This window comes from Plasmodium coatneyi, chromosome 7, assembly GCF_001680005.1.
Source record: "Plasmodium coatneyi strain Hackeri chromosome 7, complete sequence".
NCBI lineage: Eukaryota > Apicomplexa > Aconoidasida > Haemosporida > Plasmodiidae > Plasmodium > Plasmodium coatneyi.
Window position 1 is genome coordinate 576961 of NC_033562.1, and position 20258 is coordinate 597218.

The window sequence follows — 20258 nt, forward strand, 5'->3', positions numbered from 1 at the left end:
TTCCCTTTCATTTCATTTCTTTCCTTTTATTTTTTTTCTGCTAACACAAAACGTTCCATATGAAGAAGGCGGATTTAAAAATATGGCCCCATGTCACCTTCCGCCAAACGGTCTGATCCACGTATACGGTTGAAGGGGGTAGAGAAACGGCGTCAACTGTCCCTTCGGGAGTTTTTCCAAAGTGGAACTGTCCCAATTTTGCTACCGAACTATCGCTCCTCTTATTGGCGCCTTGTGCATTTAAAAAAAAAAAAAAAAAAAAAACAGCACAGCGCAACGCACAACAGCAGTGCATAGCAATGGGAGGTTTATACGTATAACACGGATACGGTTTGCGCCGCTGCTCATTTTTTACACAACATACACCTGCAACATTGTGGATTGGCTATCCCTTTGGAAGGGGGGTGAATGACTGCCCCATTTTTTTCACCACCTCACCTGAGGTTGAAGTCGCGCCATGGAGAATTCACCCATGTCGCACGAATGCACAAAAAGGAGCCGCTCCCCCTTCGCATTAAGATATTGGGGCATGCACTCGTTTTTTTATTGGCCAAACGATACATGTAGAGTTGCATTTGCGGAAATTTACCGGGGCCAAGAAGGGGGATGCTAACCCACTATTCCAGTGTGAGAAGTTCACGCAAACATTGCAGAAGTGTGGGAGTAAAACAAAGTGAAAAAGTAGAAGCGAAATTCACTCATCTCTTTTCTGTTCACGCATGTGCGACAGATGATCGTTGTATATCCGCTGTGCAGTGCAGCAGTAGGGTATGGGAGGCGGACCACTGCCGCCTTTTTTCCCCACTTTCCAGGAGGCAATAATTGTCATGCCATAAAAAAAGCAAACAAAGAGGAACTATAAGTCACTCCGCCCTGGAAGCACAACGGCGGCATCGACAAAAGCGCTACTGCCCTTGCTGTGCTCTCTCCACAACTGGCCAAGGGGGGTAGACAAAAGAAGAGATTTGCATTTTCCTCACATGTTCCTTTTTTTTTTCCTCCATGGTGTGCAGAATAAAAGTTTCTTAAAACGGAAAGGAAACTTAACTAATTTGTGCTCGTCGCTATAAAGGTAAACTCTACATCGTAATCAAAACGTTTGAAAAAGAGAGAAAAAAAAAAATTCGGATGGGAATGGGCGGCGTAAAAATGAAGGAACAGATAAGAAGGTAAAAAATTAAGGAAAAAATGAAAAAAAAAAAAAATTATCAAAACAAAAAATACTCGGTAAAAAAAAAAAGAACACACTAAAAATTTCCCTTTTTATTTTTATTATTTTTTTTTCTTTTTTGGTTTGGTAAAAAAAAAAAATTCTCTTTTAAAAAACGTGAAGATATACATGTGGCAGGCATCTCATCTCGCATGCACAGGGATGTATTTTTGTCTGTAATCATGACATAAGCGGAACTGGCGCACATTCAGTTTACATGTTCGTTCTGTGTGTGCGGGTAGGACATAACTTGTTGGCCCCACTTTCCTTTGCGCTTCCATTTGTTGCTTTTTCTATTCACGCGCAACGACCCTTTAGTCGCAGAAGGTCTGATCGGTCTGGATGATAAATGGCCAGCTGAGGAGGGATGGTTCATATCCAGCCAAGTAGAGGGAGTTCAACAATTTGTTGTAGGTTTCGAGGAGGACGGTTCTGTATTTAGACATGATGATCATGGGTTCAGTGGATTTCTGTCCAGCGATGATAATGTGTTCGTATTCATTTTGTTCATTGGCTTCAGCATATATAATGTTTACATTATTGTTGAGTAGGATTTGTTGGTTTCCTTCAACTAAGTAGATGCTGGCGTTGAATTCTTCAACGGTGGTGGTGTTCTCATCAATTGGTTTGTTTAAAATTAACTTGAAGGTCATTTCGGATTTCTGCTCTCCGAAGAGGTAGTTTCTGTCACAAGAGAAGTTTACCAAAATGTAAGCTATGTTGCCATCTCTTTTGAGGCCTGAGAAATCATACTTGGTGCATCTGCACAATAATCCTGGGAATATTTTGTCGGAAGCGTTTGTTGAAATTTCATAAAAGGTTCCTTGCAGTTGCTTCAAGTCGATGTTTTTCGTAATCACATGAACGATTCCATCCTACGAGGGGGGGAGGAAAGGACAAAACAAACAACGTTGTAAAAGTCAATTCAGTAGAAAAGGTACAATATGGCAAAGAGCAATTCCTTCCACTCGGTTGCCAACAGGATGATAGTATAAAAGGGTTCAACATGTATAGGGAAAGTATTCCTGCATAAGCGGACTTCAAACCCCATTAGGGCGAACCGAACAGCCTCATTTTTTTTCTATATCCCTATCGCTCTTTCCTTTCGCCTTACATTCTTGGGGGGATCCGATGCCCTCACGGAGGAATACAACAAGAACATAAAAAAGAAAAAAACTTTGGCAATCATTTTTCACAAAATTGTAAAGGTATTGAAAAATTGGTTTCCTTTTATCGGAATTTAGGGGTCCTAGGGGAAAAAGGGAAGGTTTTAAAAAATTAAATCTACTAGTAATAATGGGCAAACAAAGAAGCCTCTTCTGCAGCGTTAGCCAAATTAATAAAATTAAATTCAAACTAAATAAAATAAAATAAATAAATTTACTAAATTGATTAAATTAATAATTGTGAACAGGGAAAGGGGAATTTTTAAAATTTGGTTTAAAAAAAAAGAAAAAATATATTAACTTTGTAAAATATTTAAAAAAAAAAAAAACGAGATCTCTTTTTGTAGAAAAAAACGCAGAAAGTGGGTGGGAGAGGGGTCGACAAAATATACAACGTGGTAAAAAAAAAAAATAAAAACGCATAACGAAAAATATTTTAAACTCAGTAAAATTGCATACAATAATTAAAAAAAAGCAAATGCTGCAAATAAATGCTCTAATGTACAGGTACAAATGGCAGTGCGGGTCGGGTCCAGAATGTACCAAGCCCACGATGCGCCACGCTGTTGTAGGTGCTTCGTCTACAATGTTCTCTTCATATAACATTTAACATTATTTTTGTTTTTGCATTTGCGCGCGCACCTTTTTTGGAAAGAGGAAAAAAAACCTATTGTAGGGGCCTAGCGAGGGGGTATTTCACACAAAAGGAGAGTTAAGTGGAAGAGGAAAAATCAGCAGGGTGATTTGGCAAATCGAAAAAGAACAAATGAACAATCTGTCGGGTAACAATTTCGCGGAGTTTCAAAGCTTCACAAAAATGACAAAGGGGAAAAAAAAAATAATAAATGGAAGGGACAGAAAATATATTATATTTATTTATATATTTTTTTAAATTTAATTAATGAGAAATGAAAAGATCCATGTTGAACAGAGTGAAACTTATCCTCGATATGCCTCTGCGGGGGGAACATATGTATGTAAATCATACAATAAAATGACGCCACTGTAGGGGCTTTTTTTTTTTTTTTAATTTCTACATTTTTATGGGCAGTGTTTGTGCTTAGAGCACTATGCAGACCAATATACTATTTATACTATTGCCCCTGAGCGTCATGACCTTGGCAGGCGGTTCTGTTGCTGGGGAGATGTTTAGGGGGGGTGGCTCTTATAAATCGTGAAACGCGCAGCATGGTTTGACCGGGTTTAATCCTTCCCCTTTTCCCATTTTTTTGCCCTTTTTGCCCGCCAGACCTTGCCCCCACGATGCCGTAAAATCGTCAACATAACGTCATTTTTGCTGCCCTTGCAGAGACAATATTTTTTCTGCTTTTATTGCTTTTTTTTTTCTTTCTTTTTTGTCGCAGTGACCAATTTAACACAATTGCATGCGCTGGAGGAAAAAAAAAGATCTATTTTAATTCATATCATAAATTATATGTATGCGTAGGGGAAAAGAGGGGATGCAAGAAAAAAAAATGTATGATCGGCGAAAGTTCCCCCTTTGAAGTTGAATGTATACAGCTCTTCACACCCAACACTCCATTAATTCACTCACATGTATCGAAGCCAATTAAGCAAATTCACCAAATCACGAACAACTCCTCGAGCGCGGCGTTGCATGCATTTCCAGTTCACACAGCGTAGCATTTGTTGTTTTTTTTTTCCCCCCCTTTTTATGCGTATCTTTTGATCATGCACAACGGCTGCAAGGGGCACCATTTTGGAAGGTAATATTTCGCAAAATGAAACATTTTTTATTTCTGCTAAGCCTTTTGGATTTCCTCCTTGCACCGCTTCTGTTTGTAATGAGTATTTATTTTTAATTCACCACGGTGTTGCTCCACACCCGTTGTTCGTCACAGTTTTGTTCGTTCCACCGGACGCGACATTTTTTATGTCAGTAGTCAGTAGTGTGTTCCTTGTGACATGTGGGTTTCTCCTGCGCTGCAATTTATTGCATTCGAATTGCCGAAAAAAAAAAAAAAAAAATTATTACCTGTTCAGAAAAAAAAAGAAAAAATTACCCTTTTTAACTATTTCTTAGCCATTTTAAAGCTAGCTGGAAAAAAAAAAAAAAAAAAAAAAAAACGTAGGATGGCTAGCCAAATGGGCAAACATAAAAACAAGTGAACAAACACGTATGGAATCGCAAATGCCAAGTAAACAGGGTTGCACATTCGACTATGTGTGACAGGGAATACGTGTAAAAAGGTGTCCGACTGCACGTCTCGCGGGGGATGGCACAACCCTTCGGATCCGATAACCACCACTGTCGTAATATTATTTTCCTTTCTGCAAAATTCGGAGTACTTTTATGGCTCTCCACAAAGTGGTACGTGAATTAAATGTACAGTTGGAACAAAAAATATATATATATAGGTAGAATAACCTTTGCACATATGAAAGGTATACGAATTGCAGGGGAGGGGGACATTTCCGGGACTTTGATATTGGGTGTGCTGCTTACATACCTCTCGTCGCGTTTATGCCGTTGTTCGCCTCCACCCTTCATTTGGCACACTTTACGCCAACGGGTTTGCTCGCTCTTCCGAGCAGCTTGCCATACAGCGTGGCGTTCTTGATATTCTGCGGGGCGTCCTTCCTGCTTTGGCAAGATCTGTTTTCCAAAATGGACGATTTAATTATTGCGTTAATTTCCTTGTCGATATCTTCGTTCGCAGTTTCGTCCTCCTGTTTGACGTGGTTGCCCTGTAGGTCTTTTGCGACACCGTCCTCTGATGTAATACCCCTCACTTGTGTGCCTGGGAGGGCACCTCCGTAGCGATCTCGGTAGGGGACTCCATAGGTATACTCAGCTGTCTTTCCCTGCGGCCCACTTCTACCCCCGTGAGGGTATCCCACCTCCACCCTGCGGGTATTCCCCTTCAGCTTCTCACGGCCTACGTCCTTGTGCTGCTCCGGAGAAGCATCTTCTGTATCGAGTCGAAAGGTTAATTCCTCTTCTGTGACAAAAGGGGAGGATTCACCCCCCCTAGCATTTACACCCCCTCCGTTGATGCTCAGGTACACTTTGTATTCACACTTTAACAGTCTCAGGAGGTACTTGTCCACCAGATTAACCGTTGTCAACACCCGCATGTCTTTGCAAAACAGATCAATGAGGTTATTTACTAAGTCTGTAATATACACAGGGAGGGGTTCCTGCACACGTAAAAATCTGAGAAAAATTAAAAGGAACTTGGTTAATTTAAATTTGAGTAGGGGGGCGTTCTGAAAATACTTCCCACACCGCTCTACGATTATGCAGACCATCTTGATGTTAATGAAGCTGCTACAGTCTGGGTCCTGGAGCAGGTTGCGGAAAACTGGGCTGCGTCTGTTGATGAAGAGGAATTTGTGAAGAGGGTTTTCGTAGTCATCAAAGGAGAAGTGGTCTCCATTTTGAAAAATGCCGTTTTCAGGTTTGCTCTCCACAGCGGCGCATCGGTTTTCATGGAAGAGCCTATGGATGCTAGCCACGTGGTGGAAGTTTGCCATGTCCGTGTCGGAGAGGGCAACCAAAAAGTACAGCAGGTCTAAGACACTGCTCGAACTAAGCATCCGATAAATGAACAGCTCAGAAAATAAATGCGCATACTGAATGAGTAGGCTGAATTTTTTAAAATCGTTCCTCTCGATAATGTGTACGATACGCTCATACAACTCATCTATGACTTGCGTGACGAAACAAGGTCTGTGCTTGGCGATGTAGAATAACAGAGACGCTAAGTTACTAATCTGGTAAATGCTCATATACATTAAAAATTTAAAAATGTACTTCCTCAATAAGGACGTAAAAAACAGATCATCCCAATTGAACTTCCTCATGTGGACGCTTATCTCCTCAACCGATATCTTTTCAATGTCATCAAAAAGTAGCTTTTTTAAGAAATTTTTTTTTTTCAAATCTTCTTCTGAATATTTGGATTTTATTTTATTTTTTTTAAAATTTTTTTTTTTCGGATCACATTCTTGCTCTATCTTAATGCAGCATTCTTCAAAAAGTAGATCGAACGATGTGGAGAGATTCCTCGAGCTTTTCATTTTTTTTATTTTTTGCAAAAGATTTATAAATCGTATGTGTGTCTTTGAGTTGTTAATTAGGAGGAGAGAACAGTTTTCCAAAATGTATAGGGACAGCTCTGCATGATCAGGTGTAAAATTCTCATTCAGCAAATGTAGGACGTCTAAAATGTACGTAATATCTAGGAGCTTAAATTTGGCCAACTCACAAATGTATTTAATACACTTGTTTTTTTTATTCTGGCAAGGCAGTTTTTCTTTTATTAATTTTTCTGTTATTCTTTTTACCTCCTCTATTATAGTCACCGCCATGTCCTTCCTGTAGACGTTAATTATGGCTACGTATCGACAGTAGAAGGGGATCAAGTTTAGTACCACCTGGTTGATATGTGTGATGCTGTTGGCTACGAGTTTTCTCTTCCGCTTTGTGTTGTAGTTTAGGAGGAAGGTCATCACGTGGTCCTCCAACTCCTTCTCGCTGTTCATGTGGAGTAGCTTCTCCAGGTATTTGGGGAATCCCTTCTTGGGGTCCTTCCGGGCGGCCGTTTCCAGACCAGCGGAGTTAGGGCCATCGGGAGGGTCAACTGCATTGGACGCATTCGCAGTGGTGACGTCCTCTTCCTCCTCATTCAGCGCAATGTTAATGTTGGAATAGTCGGGGAATTTTGTGTAAAAGGCCTTCTCCTCCTCATTGGCCCAGAAGCAGATCGACTCATCACCTGACCCGTCCTTATCCTTCCTGTTATTATTTTTCATCTTATCGAAAAGCTTTATGTGCTTGACGCTGGCGTCCTTCATCCCCAACATTTCGATGCCCACAATTTGAATGGCGTCCAAACTGGGCACATCCAACGCTAAGTAGGAGCACAGCTTTTGGCACTTTTCGTACACACTAAAAAAGTCGCAGTCCTCCGTGTGGAAGGGACTCTTCTTCCTATCGATGCTGTATTCGTTGATTAGGTGCTCTCCATACAGGTAGACCAGCAGGTTAACCATGCTGCTGTAGTAGAACACGTGCAGGAAGTTCAACACGTGGTTCTTCACCTCGCCTAAACGCAGCGTGACATTTCCTGCGTTATCTACGTTAGCAGCGTTAGCGATGGTGCCACCAGCATTGTTGTCACTTCCGCCAACAGTGCTGTTGCTTCCACCCCAAAACAGCGTGCCCACATTCGAGAAGACATAGTCGTACGTCACCACCGTGCTGACAGAGAGGTGCTTTTTTACAGAACGAAGCACATCTGATCTTGTGCCGTAAAGATTTACGTCCCGCTTCTCTTGCGACGATGTGATCAGGCCACTTCTGTCCTTATCACTCACTTGGGAGTCCAGTATTAGCATGAAGAAAAATGACATATTCATAAACATGTAGGTGAGCAGGTCCCTATTCTTGCAAATGCCGTGTAGGACCAGTTCGAAGTACATACAGAGAAGTACTTTCCTTTTTTTGTTTTTTTTTTTTATTTTTTTCAGCAGATTTGGATCGTTTAGCATTTCCTTTATGTATGCCTTCTGATCCGCTTGGTTGCTCTTCCACCCCTTTGTCTCCTTTCCTTCGTTCGAGAAAAGGTCGTGTTCGACAACGAATGGGTCTGTTTCGCGCCCCTCCTTGCACATGTGCGTGTGCAGGTTTTTCATCGCCATGGCTTTCGTCTTCTGGAAGGTGTGCAGCTCCTTCAGTTGGCGTGCCAGGCTGTTACATGCGTTTCCATCTCCATTTGAAGTGGTCTTTTCACTTGTCTGCATAGTACCGTTCGGCCCTGTATTAGCCCCTGTATTTGCTCCCTCGTTGGTGGCGCCATTCCCGCTGGACGAGGGACAAAATGTGTAGTTGGCGGAAAAGCTGGACTCACTAACATGGTTGTACAATTCGTAAAACACGAGAAAGAAGTAATTTTTGTCCTCCTCATCCAGCCGGAAAAATTTTGCAAACACTGTCCTATCGATGTGTTCACCCACGTGCTCGTAATGCTCATGCACATATCGTATGAAGTTTACAAGAACGAACAGATCAGAGTATCTGCTCACATGATGAACTAAATCCAACACACAGTTGAATATCTCGCTCAGGTACTTGGATATATTCAGATGTTTAATATCCTCTAGCAATGTCTGAAGGTAGCTTTGTTCTAAATTAGCTGCACTTGCGTTTTTTAGCTTGTTAATAAATTTGTGAATATGAATTATGCTCATGTTTTTCTTACCTTCCATGGAAGGTTTGTTTTGTTGGTCTTCCTCCTTTTCGCTTTGCCATGTTATCATTTTTTCCCGCAGTGCATCATTTTCTCTGGAGCTTGCAAGGTACGCCTCACGGGCATCCACCGGGTTGGGAGTACAACTTTCTGAGGACGCCATTTTACTGATGTGTGCACACGGTGATGGTCTTTTTTTTTTTTTCTTTTTTTTTACTACCAGCTGTTGCACTTTTACCTTACGGGGTGGAGTGTCACTTTGTCTTGTTCACCTTTGGATCCACTTAGGGAGTAACTTCCTTCCCCTTGTGTTCCCCTAAACGATGCGCCTCGACAACGCCGTGTGGGCTACTCCCCATGTGGGTTATTCCCCGTGGTGGGGGTGTTCAAAATGGTAACGGTGTGAAATTGGCTAACTGCGGCAAAGGCGAAAGAAGCCCCCCTTTGCCGCATTATCTTATCCTCTTCTTAAGGCAGGCCCTCCCGCGGGGACCAAATGTGAAGAACGGACAGTCAAGTGAACGAGCGGGAAATTATTCCTACTAATTCGGCAATGCCAACAAAATGGAGAAATTAAAAAAAAAAAAAAAAAAAAAAATCATTTCGGAACTGCGCCCTTTTTCCTTCACATATGTAATAGATCCACGTGTACGAAAGGGTTAAAAAAAAAAAAAAAAGGTGTTTTTCCCTTTTGTGTAATTTCTGCTGATCCGTTTTGTTGCCCCATCTAGTCACAGCTACATCATCCACCAGGTGCGGAGTCATACCTTCTTTGTATGCTCCTTCACACCTCTGGCAGCGCTACACAAGATCGACCAGAGGAACACATTATAGCGTAACCGCGGCGGTTTTAAAAAAGTGGTGCCCCTTCAGGCGTTGTAGGTGGGGGGAGACAAAACCATGTGCAGTGAAAACGACACAACTTTTCAGTGGTTCTTTGCCATATGCACATAAATATTTTGTAGTGGACCTTCAATGAACCTTGCACCACGGGAATACGATCGAGGGGGTGCACAATTTCGATTTAGCTCCAACACCTGGGCACTTTTTTTTTTTTTTTCGCGCTTCCCTGAGCAGGAAGACTTCAATGGAATGAAGTTCTTTTTCTTCGCACTCAGTTTGTACCTTTTGACATTTTCCCATTTCAATTTTTCTCACTTAAAATGGAAGGATGTAACATAATCTGATCGTCGCGCGTGGCGAAGGAACAACGCCAGGCACACGATGCTGCGTTTAGTTTAGTGTGTTTTGAAAAATATTTTACGGTGATCACCATCTCATCATATGTGCATGCGAAAGGGCAAGTTTCTTGCTTACTCAAAAATGTACTTACACGCGTGGAAAGCTCCTCCTCCCCCCCAAAAAAAAACTTCACTCACATTATGCCGGCTATGCATATAAAAGGAAAAATGGGGAATGACATTGCTCCCTTTTTATTATTCCTATTTGGTCTTATAGTAACCCTGCCACATACGAATATTTAATAGTTTAAGGTAACCGCGCCATTGTGTCCCCCCTTTTTTTTTTTTTTTTTTTTTTTTTCTTACGTCGGTTTCCCCCCTTTAGCACATCTTTCCCACTGGCGGTGGCGCTGCAATAGTCCCTTTCTCCGGGTCGCCAAACCGAGGGCAAAAAAAAAAAAAAAGGCAAAGGGGAACGAATAAAGCAAAAAATACAGTGATAAAGCAAAGGCGGAAACGAAATAGGAAAAAGAATCAATCGCATAGTCGCATAATAACAATCGAATTTTTTTTTTTTTTCTTTTTCACCATTTCGGGTTTTACTAAAAAAAAGAAAAAAAACTATTTGAATATTTTCTTCCCCCACTGTTCATGGCCTTTTTTATTAGCTATCATTACGAAGACTCTTTTTTTTTCTTTTTTCCATTTTTTCCAAAGAATGAAATTTCGTTGTTTTTCTTTTTTGTGATTTTTTCAACAGAGCGTGCTTCTTTTATAATTGGTTGCATACAAAAAGGTGGGGGAGTAACAGTATAATTAGGGGGGCACCTTTACACAACGTTATACATTTGCTTGCCCTTGCTTCAGCAACTACGTATGCATCGGTAAGAAAATCATACCAGGGGGAGACTTACTTCTGTACAGCCACTTAACTTGCGAAGATAGGAGTTTCCCTTTTTTTTCTCACCACGTTACTTTTTACCAGTGCGGCTAACTTACGTGAAGGAATCTTCCACCGAAGTTTTAATTCAGAGGGGGAAAAGACATGCTAACTATGCTAACTATGTTGACTGCCCGTCTGCCATAAACCCACGGACACGTCAGATGGATACATATTCTGATCTTATCACATAAGCGTGTGAGAGGGGCCAGTGCAGGTGCTCTCAGTTGATAGCCTACGTGGGGACACCTCCTCTCAGGTAGGACGCACTTTTTCCAACCCCCCGTTACGTCAATTTTTTTTTCTTTTTTTATTATTCCCTCCCCCCGGTTGGGTGAAAGGAAACATTGCGGTGTACAAGTATTCCTAGTAGGGAAGAGGAAGAGGCATATCCACCCCAAGTAGTATATATATCGTCTCACCCCTGTGGACGCCATGTCGAACCGGAAGAAGGTGGCCTACTTCCACGACCCCGATATAGGGAGCTACTACTACGGGGCGGGGCACCCGATGAAGCCACAGAGAATCCGCATGACGCATTCGCTAATTGTGTCATACAATTTGTACAAGTACATGGAGGTGTACAGGCCACATAAAAGTGACGTGAACGAATTAACCTTATTCCATGATTATGAGTATGTGGATTTTTTATCTTCCATTTCGATGGAAAATTATCGTGAATTTACCTACCAACTGAAGCGTTTTAATGTCGGAGAAGCAACAGACTGTCCTGTGTTCGATGGACTTTTCCAATTCCAGCAGTCCTGTGCAGGTGCATCAATAGATGGAGCAGCGAAGCTAAACCATCACTGTGCTGACATTTGTGTGAATTGGTCAGGAGGGTTACACCATGCGAAAATGTCAGAAGCAAGTGGGTTCTGTTACATAAACGATATAGTGTTAGGAATTCTAGAGTTACTAAAATACCACGCAAGGGTGATGTATATAGATATAGATGTGCACCACGGGGATGGAGTAGAAGAAGCTTTTTACGTTACACATCGAGTTATGACAGTATCCTTTCATAAATTTGGGGATTACTTTCCCGGGACGGGGGATATTACCGACATAGGAGTACACCACGGAAAATACTACAGTGTGAATGTACCCCTGAATGATGGAATAACAGACGATGCGTTTGTGGATCTCTTCAAAGTAGTGATAGATAAGTGTGTGCAAACATACAAACCGGGGGCAATTATATTGCAATGTGGGGCAGATAGTCTTACAGGAGATAGATTAGGAAGATTCAATTTAACCATAAAGGGGCATGCAAGATGTGTAGAACACGTTCGGTCGTATAATTTACCTCTTCTCGTTTTAGGTGGAGGAGGATATACCATTAGAAATGTGTCTAGATGTTGGGCATACGAAACGGGAGTTGTCCTTAACAAACACCATGAAATGCCTGACCAGATTAGCTTAAATGACTACTATGATTATTATGCCCCAGATTTCCAGCTACATCTACAACCGTCTAGCATACCGAATTATAACTCTCCTGAACATTTGAGTCGAATAAAAATGAAAATTACAGAAAATTTGCGAAACATAGAACATGCACCGGGGGTGCAGTTTGCCTACGTACCTCCCGATTTCTTCGACTCTGAAATTGACGATGAGTGTGACAAGAACCAGTATGAGTTAAAGGATGATAGTGGCGGGGGTCGTGCGGCGGGCACCAGGTCCAAGGAACATTCTACCACGCACCACTTGAGAAGGAAGAATTACGAGGACGATTTTTTCGACCTCTCCGACAGGGACCAGAACGTCGTCCTGTAGGGGCACCACAACATCGTCCAGTGGGGGGACCTGCTTGGCTTCTCCCCCCAAAAGTGCGCCATCGGCAGTTGCATGGACTCGAGGCCGCTGTGCGCCCGTTTGTTTAAAAAAGCTTTTTTTGTCTCACTTGCTTCCCTCCAACTTTTATTTGAAGCATATAACGTTTTTACTTCTGCTATCCAGGTGGCCTCCACGAAAGTGGTGTGCATTTTCATTTTTTAAAATTTCTCTCACCCCAGCAGGCGACCCACGTAGTCAGCCAATATGACCATTTATAATAAATGTGTATTGCGGAAAAATGCATTCCCCCCAAAATGGTAACTTATTATGGCAACCACATTGGAGAGCATTATCTCCTCACCTCCTTCCATTGTACATGATTAAAAATCAGAGAAAAAAAAGGAATGTTTTGTTGTCCCTAAATCATTGTCGCTAACGCGGAGGGGGAAAAAAAAAAAAAAGAAATTCATCTTCATCTTCAACAAAAAAAAAAAATGAACGCACTGTACAGGTCGCGTACTTTTGTGCAAGTGCGTATCAGCACTCACATGTGTGGACACATGTACCGACACGTGCCGATACACGTGCGAAAGGAGCAACAAAAAAAGCGGAAAAAAAGGAAAGGGAAAAAAGCGGACTTGTGCACAGTGCTGTTAGAGCTATGTTTATCTATCCAGGGGGGAAGTGCCACATAGTGGCTAGCTGCCGACGCGCCGTCAAAAATCGCAGTCAGACGACTTCAACTCAAACTCATGCTCCTTCCCGTGTTGGTCTATAACCAAAAAGGAAAGCAACGCCTTCTCCAAAATGTACTTTCCCTTTTTATACTTCTGTGATTCCTCCGAAGAGTCCTCATACTTCCACCCTACATTGTTTCTACAGTTGTTACAATAAATATCGACGATGGTATGCTGGCCCGTGGTCATCATTCTGTCTTCGTACTGTCCTTCGCAAACATTTATTACTTTGGAGAAAAGCCATGCGGGGCCTGTCCTCCCTCGGAAGGACGTGGACACTAACTCGGTGGGGTCTGACAGGTGGTTCCCACATTCGGAGCAGCTGCAGGGGGGGTCAGGCAACACACACATGGGGAAAAGCGGCCTAATCATTGCGGAATGCACACCGCTCAATGCAGACTCTTACCTGTACACGTAGTTGCTCAGGAAAACCTTGAATGATCTACCCATAAATTAAAAGGGGAGTTAAAACCAAGGGGGGGTGCAGTCAGGGGGGGGGTGACCCGAAAGTGCCAATTAATCCGTCCGGGCGGAGTAACAACTCAACGGAGAGACGGTCGAACGGGTTTGCTACGCAGGCGATGCAAGCGATGGGTCAACCACAAAAGAGCTACGCATAAACAGGGTTGAATATAAAAGGGAGGGGGTAGAATACACGGGGAAAAAACGCGGCAAAATGGCAATCCCCTCCGAAGGGTGATCATTCAGGGGGTGATGCCTATCGCACACGGCTAAGTAGCTGCCCCCATTGGAAGTCCACACCCCAAGTCGGCTTTCGAAGGGGGATACTCACACGCAAAAAGGATCACAGTGTAACGCGTACTTCGCGCAGTTTATTCTGATTTAGCTTCTCTTTCATGTTTACATAAGTGGAATGTGGGGGTGAAATAATCTCCATGGATAGTTTGCCTTTTTTTTGTACTAAAAAATTTCTCGGGAAAAAAAAAAAAAAAAAAAAAAAAAAAAAAAAAAAACATTTTTCCCTGATAATTGCGCTTACTCAACATTGAGCTGCGAAAATAGCCAAACTGATTTTTTAAAAAAAAAAAAAAAAGTCAATTTTTCGATTGCATGCGGTATGCACGGGTGTGTGTGCGTGTACATTATACGCATACACACGGATGGATGCGTCCATTAGCGCGTCCACCATTCTTACAGTGCGGGATTCTACCCAACAAGTGAAGGCAAACAATTAAAAATGACCAACAGGCGGTCTTCAGGTCGGCACCCTGCCACATGAAAATGTGTATATGTGCCGCACCAAACGCTGCATATAATTTCCCCCAAATAGAGGTCTCGCTTCTTTTCGACCGTCCAAACGTTACGCGAACTTGCAAAAATGTCACGGTAGGTTGGTACGCATGAGAAAAAGGCCATCTGTACACTTGGCAGGAATATTTGGTACCTTTCGCATGCGTTCCCTTCGTGCAGCTCCCTGCCTCCCACTTTTTGCTAACCATCCACTGGACCCCAACATAGTTTACTGGTGCAGCACGTCCAACCAAGTGGCTTCCTCAGGTGATCACTGAGCGAATGAACAAAATGGGATGCGTAATGTGGAGGGGTCTCCCATGTTAGCGTCTTGCCGAGAGGGGTTCCTCCGAACATCAGGTGTCGCCCTCCTTGGAAGCCTTGTGCGCGTTCACTGCTTTTAGTAGCTGCTCTTCATTCATGCCTGGGTGGAAAAAAAAAAAAAAAAAAAAAAAAGAATCAGAAGAAGATAAACGGAGCCGCTTCACCCCACCGTTGCACACATACGATCAAAACGTACCAATAATTTTGTCGAGATACTTTCCATTTTTTCGCAGCAGAACGGTTGGCAGTTCGTTTATGTCTTCGCTTTCTCCGAGTTCTACGGGGGGGAAAGCGGTGAAGTGGAATCGCGAACCAGGGGGTGCAGTAACTCCGCACAATTTGTACGGTCACGTTGTGGTTAACGGGTGTGCAGGTACTCCTTGTCTGCCCAACAGCAACGCCACCGGAGAGTATGCAAAGCTGCTCCCACGTTCGAATGAAGAGGTAAAATTGTATTCCTTCCTCAGAAGAAGAAAGGAAACTACCCTTGCCCTACCTGGGAGCTCATCAATGTCCACATAAAGCGATTCGACTTCTTCGTTGTCTTCCCCCAGTTTCTTCACCTATTAAAAGGGAAGAACGTTTGGATTTAGATTGACTCTCTACATAAGCACACGGATGAAGGAACGCACAAGGTGCTAAAGTGTGCACATGGCTTCACAAAATATAGGATCACAGAAGGGTTGACAAATGAACGAATGGGAAGAAAATAAGTGTTCACTGGCAGGGGTTAAGTGCATGTCTTCTTTTTCTCCCCATCTGTTATGAGTATATCCCGTGCGTTCCCTCTCAGTCCTTACTATTGGCTTCATCTTCTTGCAGGGTGCACACCAGGACGCTCCGAATTGCGCGACCACCAGTTTTCCCGATTTGACTTTCTGCAGATAGTCGTCAATTTTTTTTATTTCCTGCGGGGGGGTGGAGAGAAAATATATTTATATGAGTCCTGTTCGTTTGGCTTGCTGCTGTTAAGGGGTTGCTTGTTCAGTGTTGCCTAGCGGCTCTTTTTGCCCTACCGTGAAAATGAGCCTACGAGTAATTCCCGCCAGGGTTGGCGCGTTGACCCTGCCCAAGCGATGCCTGAATCTGTTCATTTTGCTAAACGGGAAATCGACCGTTTCGTGTACCGGCACCTATGCATGTAATATGTGCTGCCGTGTGCGTGGTCAGTCAATTTTGCTTTATTTAAAATTTTTTTTTTTTTTTATTCATTTTTTACTTTCGCTTGTATGTTTACACTTGAGGAAGGCTTACACCTGCGCCTTCACAAACTGGGTGTTCACCTGGTCGTGCTTTAAAAACCGCAGCTGATGTCACAACAGTGAGGTTCCCCCGAAAGGTGCTGTTCTTTTCTTACTCTATGTTTAACGGATCACTACATAGAACAGAAGGACACCTTTAACGAGGTCATCCAACTTTGGTGAAACGGTCGAATAAGTCACAGGGCACACAGCTAGGCACCTTTCCACCTCATGCCGTATCGACGTGAGGGCAGTTTTCCAGCACTTCCTTTAATTTAACAATAAGGAGAAAAAAAAAAAAAAAAAAATTAATTTGGGAACTACACTACTTTTTCCACCAGTTGTATTGATCAAAAATTACACATGCCAAAACGTAAAATACAAAATTGGCAAATCTGCGTTTTGGGATTTTTTTTTTAACACAAGAGGGCAACGTGCCGTTCCGCTGATATGTGTACGGCACTCTCCTGTGTCGTCCTTTTGGGGAGAAAAAAAGCACGCAAAAATAACATCCCGCGTTTTGCAGCTTTGTGGAGCTTGTTTAATCACGCCCTTTTTTCGCTCGCCCCGCTGTTGCCGCTCTTTTCCCACTGTGACCCACCTTCTGTCCCGCTTCCTGCAAGATTCGCAGGTACTACATGGCCCCCCTTTGCGAGCCACTGTTCCAACAAGGTTATTCCCACGCATGCGTGTACATATACGTATTATACATATTTTACATATTATACATATATGTGTGCAAGCGACCTTCTGTGCGGCCACTTCAAAAAGAGGACATCTGCAGTGCATACATATGCGAAGTATTAACGCCCCCGTGGGTTTATGCCATACTTGTACACGTCCACCTATACAACCCCAACCACCTCCTTCATGTGCATTATTTCACCACTTTTTTTTTTTTTTAACTTTGAATGTGTCCCATTATGTTCTGTTTAAAACGCCTCGCTGATAGTTTCCCACCGAGTCCGCTTTTTTTTTGCTTTTTCCCGCGTTAATTTATTTGGTTTTTCGCTTTTTCGTTGGTTTGAATTAGTTTACGTGGTATATATATATATATATTTTTTCCTCCTACACTGTGCAGGCGATTTTTTGCGCCATCAACCAGTTGCGTAGCTGTTCCACAGCGTAATTAAGCTGAAAGTTGCTCCCCACTAGGCCCTTTTGCTCCCCGTTTGTTTCATCGTCAGCCTGTTCGTAGCCACCCCCTGATGGTGCGATTTATTTTATCCTTCCATCCATTGTTCACTAATTAACTGCCAATCGAACCCCATCGCTTTACCGACTGTATATAATTTAACATCCCCCGAAGAGGATAAGCCAAAAAAAGGCGTAATTCTCTAATTTTTACTCTCCTATGAACACATATGTACACACCCCTCTTATGTCTACAGTGGCATATCCCTTTAACAAAATTCATTGAACAGCGCTGCACATGTTTTTGTGTTATTCCCAATTTCGAGGTTGTATGTGTATGAACATGTGCCAGCTCGGCTTTGTTATATTCCTGTACTGATATGTTGTGATTAATTTTTTAGTGGTCCCCGCGTGCTGCAAAATTTGTCTTTTCACCATCTTATGCGTCATTTGTTTGGCAGTCCTCGCGACGCCGTTTGGAAAAAAATATAGCTTGCATATTCCCACAAGGAGTTAGCACCCACGTCATCGTCCACGAATTTGCCATATTACGAGGTTCCCTACACACCACCGCCAACTGCATGCACACAAACATACACACGCGTTGTGCGTGCGGATAGACAGTTGGACCAACGTATTTCAGACGTACATATTAAAGGATAGCAGAGCATTAACGACAAAGTTTTTTTCTTTGCCTCCCTCCTTTTTTTTTTTTTTTTTGTTGTTGTAATAAGAGAAAGAGACACACGAAAAACGATGTGCCGTTGCCAGTGAGCCAATTTCCATCACAAATAGGGAGTTATAAAAGGTACCAAAAAAAAAAAAAAAAAAATCCATGCGAAATGTTCTTGCGTAAATTTGTCCCAATTTGGCATGCAAATTTTTTGTGCCCAGTGCTCACTAGCGAATTTACGCGAAGAGCCCAGTTAACAAAACTGTGAAAAATTGAGTAAGCCAAAGTTACGCTAACGCGTACAGAGACAAATCGAGCAAGGGCGAAAAAGCACGCGCAGGAAGCACGGCGAGTGGACATTCCCCCTGCGAGGTGTTCCCATCAGACCAAGGAGGAAAAAAGTGAAAAAAAAAAAAGCGAAACGAACAAGCAAACACAACAAACAAATAACACAACCAGATAACATTATCGACAGTCCACTCCAACAGCGCCCCCGACAAAGACCTCGTGCGCTGAACGATGAGCAACTGCCTTGTGCCCAGTCGAGACTGCCAACTCAAGGACACCCATAACTTGGAAGGTAACCCCAAACGGTCGAACCAAAGCAACAAAAGCAACCAAACTAGCCAAAACGACAACTCATATATGGAAAAAAAAAAACAGGCAAAAAGCAGCGAAAAGAAGACCCATTCGCCTGAACAGGTCAGGCAAAAAGGGGAGAAAAATTATGAACAGTCAGAAAAAAAAAAAAAAATTGTCAAACGATGAAAGAGTCCAAGTTTCAACCTGCGAAACATTCGTTAATGAAGATAATTACACAACGTACGAGAATTTGTCTGTTAAGGAGCTGAGTGATGAGGAAGTCATTTCGGAGAATGAATACAACAAGAAAATTAAGCAATCTCAGAATGGTCTACTTATAAGCAAAGAATTTTACGATTTTCTCGTAAGCAACGATGATGACCAGGCGAATGGAAAGTGCACAAAAAATGACGCGCGTTTTGAAGAGCTCGTTCAGAATGAGGCGAATTCTCCTCCCGCCGCTTGTTCCACAAAAGTTTCACACAATGTAGACGAATGGATTAACAAATTGTTAAAGTGTGAGCTGCTTCACATGGAGGAAGTAAAGCTCATGTGCACACTGCTCAGGGACATCCTAAAGGAGGAGCCCAACTGTGTGCAAGTCAGCGTCCCCGTGACCGTCGCGGGGGATATACACGGCCAGTTTTACGACCTCCTGGAGTTGTTCCATATAGGTAAGTGCGAAATGAGGAGGGAAGGACTAGGCAAACCCTTCAGCATTCGTGTGATTAGTAATTAATGACGAGGTGTGCCAGGAGGTGCGTACAAGTATACCCAGTTTGTGTATGCCCACCTTGGACGTTTTCCACATTCAGCTTTCCGCCCCTTCCCCCTCAGGAGGATTCCCGCCGGACGTGAACTACCTCTTCCTGGGCGACTACGTAGACAGGGGGTACTACTCATGTGAGTGCTTCTGTCTGGTGGCCTGCCTCAAGATAAAGTACCCCAGCAGAGTGACCATCCTAAGAGGGAACCACGAAAGCAGACAAATAACCAAGGTGTACGGGTTTTACGATGAGTGCATGAGGAAATACAATGGAGACTACAACGCCTGGAGGTACATAACGGACGCCTTCGATTATCTGCCCCTCACAGCCATTATTGGCAACCAAATTTTCTGTGACCATGGAGGAATTTCTCCCTATTTGCACACCATTAATCAAATTAATGACTTAGATAGATTTAAGGAAATCCCGCAGGATGGTCCTATTTGTGACTTACTTTGGAGTGACCCTGCTGGACCTGAGGATGGAATCATTGAAGGTTGGAAAGCATCTCCTAGGGGTGCTGGTGTTGTCTTTAGCGAAGAGAGGACGAATGCCTTTCTTCGACAGAATAAGCTTAGTTGTATATGTAGGGCTCATCAGCTGGTTCAGGACGGCTTTCTATGGATGCACAATGATAAGGTGGTCACAATATTTAGTGCTCCTAATTATTGCTATAGGTGTGGCAATTCCGCCTCTCTGATGCTCGTCGATGAATACATGGAAAAGGACTTTGTCACCTTTAACACAGCTCCCCTAAGGGCCAACGCGAAGGCTCTGAGGAGGAACGTGGGCTACATGTTGTGAGGGTCAAACTTCTACCAGCATAACGGCCATATGAGCTGCCATTGAGGAACTCGTCCATGTGGGAAGTAGCCCTCCTTTTATTCTGACAACGCAGGTATAGCAATAATACCTCTTAGTTGTTTCTCCCCCTCATATGTCATACTTAAGAGCCCCCGTCTGTACAGCGTTGCGCATACAATTGGCATGTGTGTTGAGCTACCCACGCGGAGTCCAACAGGGGAAGGCAACCACAAAAGGGTAAAACTGACACA

The 20258-nt window shown here is 43.0% G+C and overlaps 6 protein-coding genes across 6 annotated transcripts; 2 read left to right on the plus strand and 4 right to left on the minus strand.

Moving 5' to 3' along the window:
* Nucleotides 1–1524: 1524 nt before the first annotated feature.
* Nucleotides 1525–2399, minus strand: PCOAH_00016620 (Uncharacterized protein; the record flags this gene model as incomplete). The annotated part of the gene is made up of 2 exons (XM_020058471.1): nucleotides 1525–2085; nucleotides 2325–2399. 2 exons carry the CDS (start codon nucleotides 2397–2399, stop codon nucleotides 1525–1527), a joined length of 636 nt encoding a protein of 211 aa, XP_019913938.1.
* Nucleotides 2400–4884: 2485 nt separating this feature from the next.
* PCOAH_00016630 (Uncharacterized protein) lies at nucleotides 4885–8754 on the minus strand (the record flags this gene model as incomplete). The annotated part of the gene is made up of 1 exon (XM_020058472.1): nucleotides 4885–8754. The coding sequence occupies one exon, from the start codon at nucleotides 8752–8754 to the stop codon at nucleotides 4885–4887; it is 3870 nt and encodes a 1289-aa protein (XP_019914220.1).
* A 2393-nt stretch (nucleotides 8755–11147) lies between these two features.
* On the plus strand, nucleotides 11148–12494 carry PCOAH_00016640 (Histone deacetylase; the record flags this gene model as incomplete). Its single annotated transcript, XM_020058473.1, has 1 exon — nucleotides 11148–12494. The coding sequence occupies one exon, from the start codon at nucleotides 11148–11150 to the stop codon at nucleotides 12492–12494; it is 1347 nt and encodes a 448-aa protein (XP_019914116.1).
* Nucleotides 12495–12993: 499 nt separating this feature from the next.
* Nucleotides 12994–14154, minus strand: PCOAH_00016650 (Protein yippee-like; the record flags this gene model as incomplete). Its single annotated transcript, XM_020058474.1, has 2 exons — nucleotides 12994–13553; nucleotides 13638–14154. The coding sequence occupies 2 exons, from the start codon at nucleotides 13679–13681 to the stop codon at nucleotides 13211–13213; spliced, it is 387 nt and encodes a 128-aa protein (XP_019914004.1).
* A 684-nt stretch (nucleotides 14155–14838) lies between these two features.
* On the minus strand, nucleotides 14839–15900 carry PCOAH_00016660 (Uncharacterized protein; the record flags this gene model as incomplete). Its single annotated transcript, XM_020058475.1, has 5 exons — nucleotides 14839–14906; nucleotides 15003–15083; nucleotides 15303–15369; nucleotides 15607–15714; nucleotides 15823–15900. The coding sequence occupies 5 exons, from the start codon at nucleotides 15898–15900 to the stop codon at nucleotides 14839–14841; spliced, it is 402 nt and encodes a 133-aa protein (XP_019914285.1).
* Nucleotides 15901–18373: 2473 nt separating this feature from the next.
* On the plus strand, nucleotides 18374–20007 carry PCOAH_00016670 (Serine/threonine-protein phosphatase; the record flags this gene model as incomplete). The annotated part of the gene is given in 3 exon segments (XM_020058476.1): nucleotides 18374–18556; nucleotides 18570–19110; nucleotides 19274–20007. The coding sequence occupies 3 exon segments, from the start codon at nucleotides 18374–18376 to the stop codon at nucleotides 20005–20007; spliced, it is 1458 nt and encodes a 485-aa protein (XP_019914180.1).
* Between the last annotated feature and the right edge of the window lie 251 nt (nucleotides 20008–20258).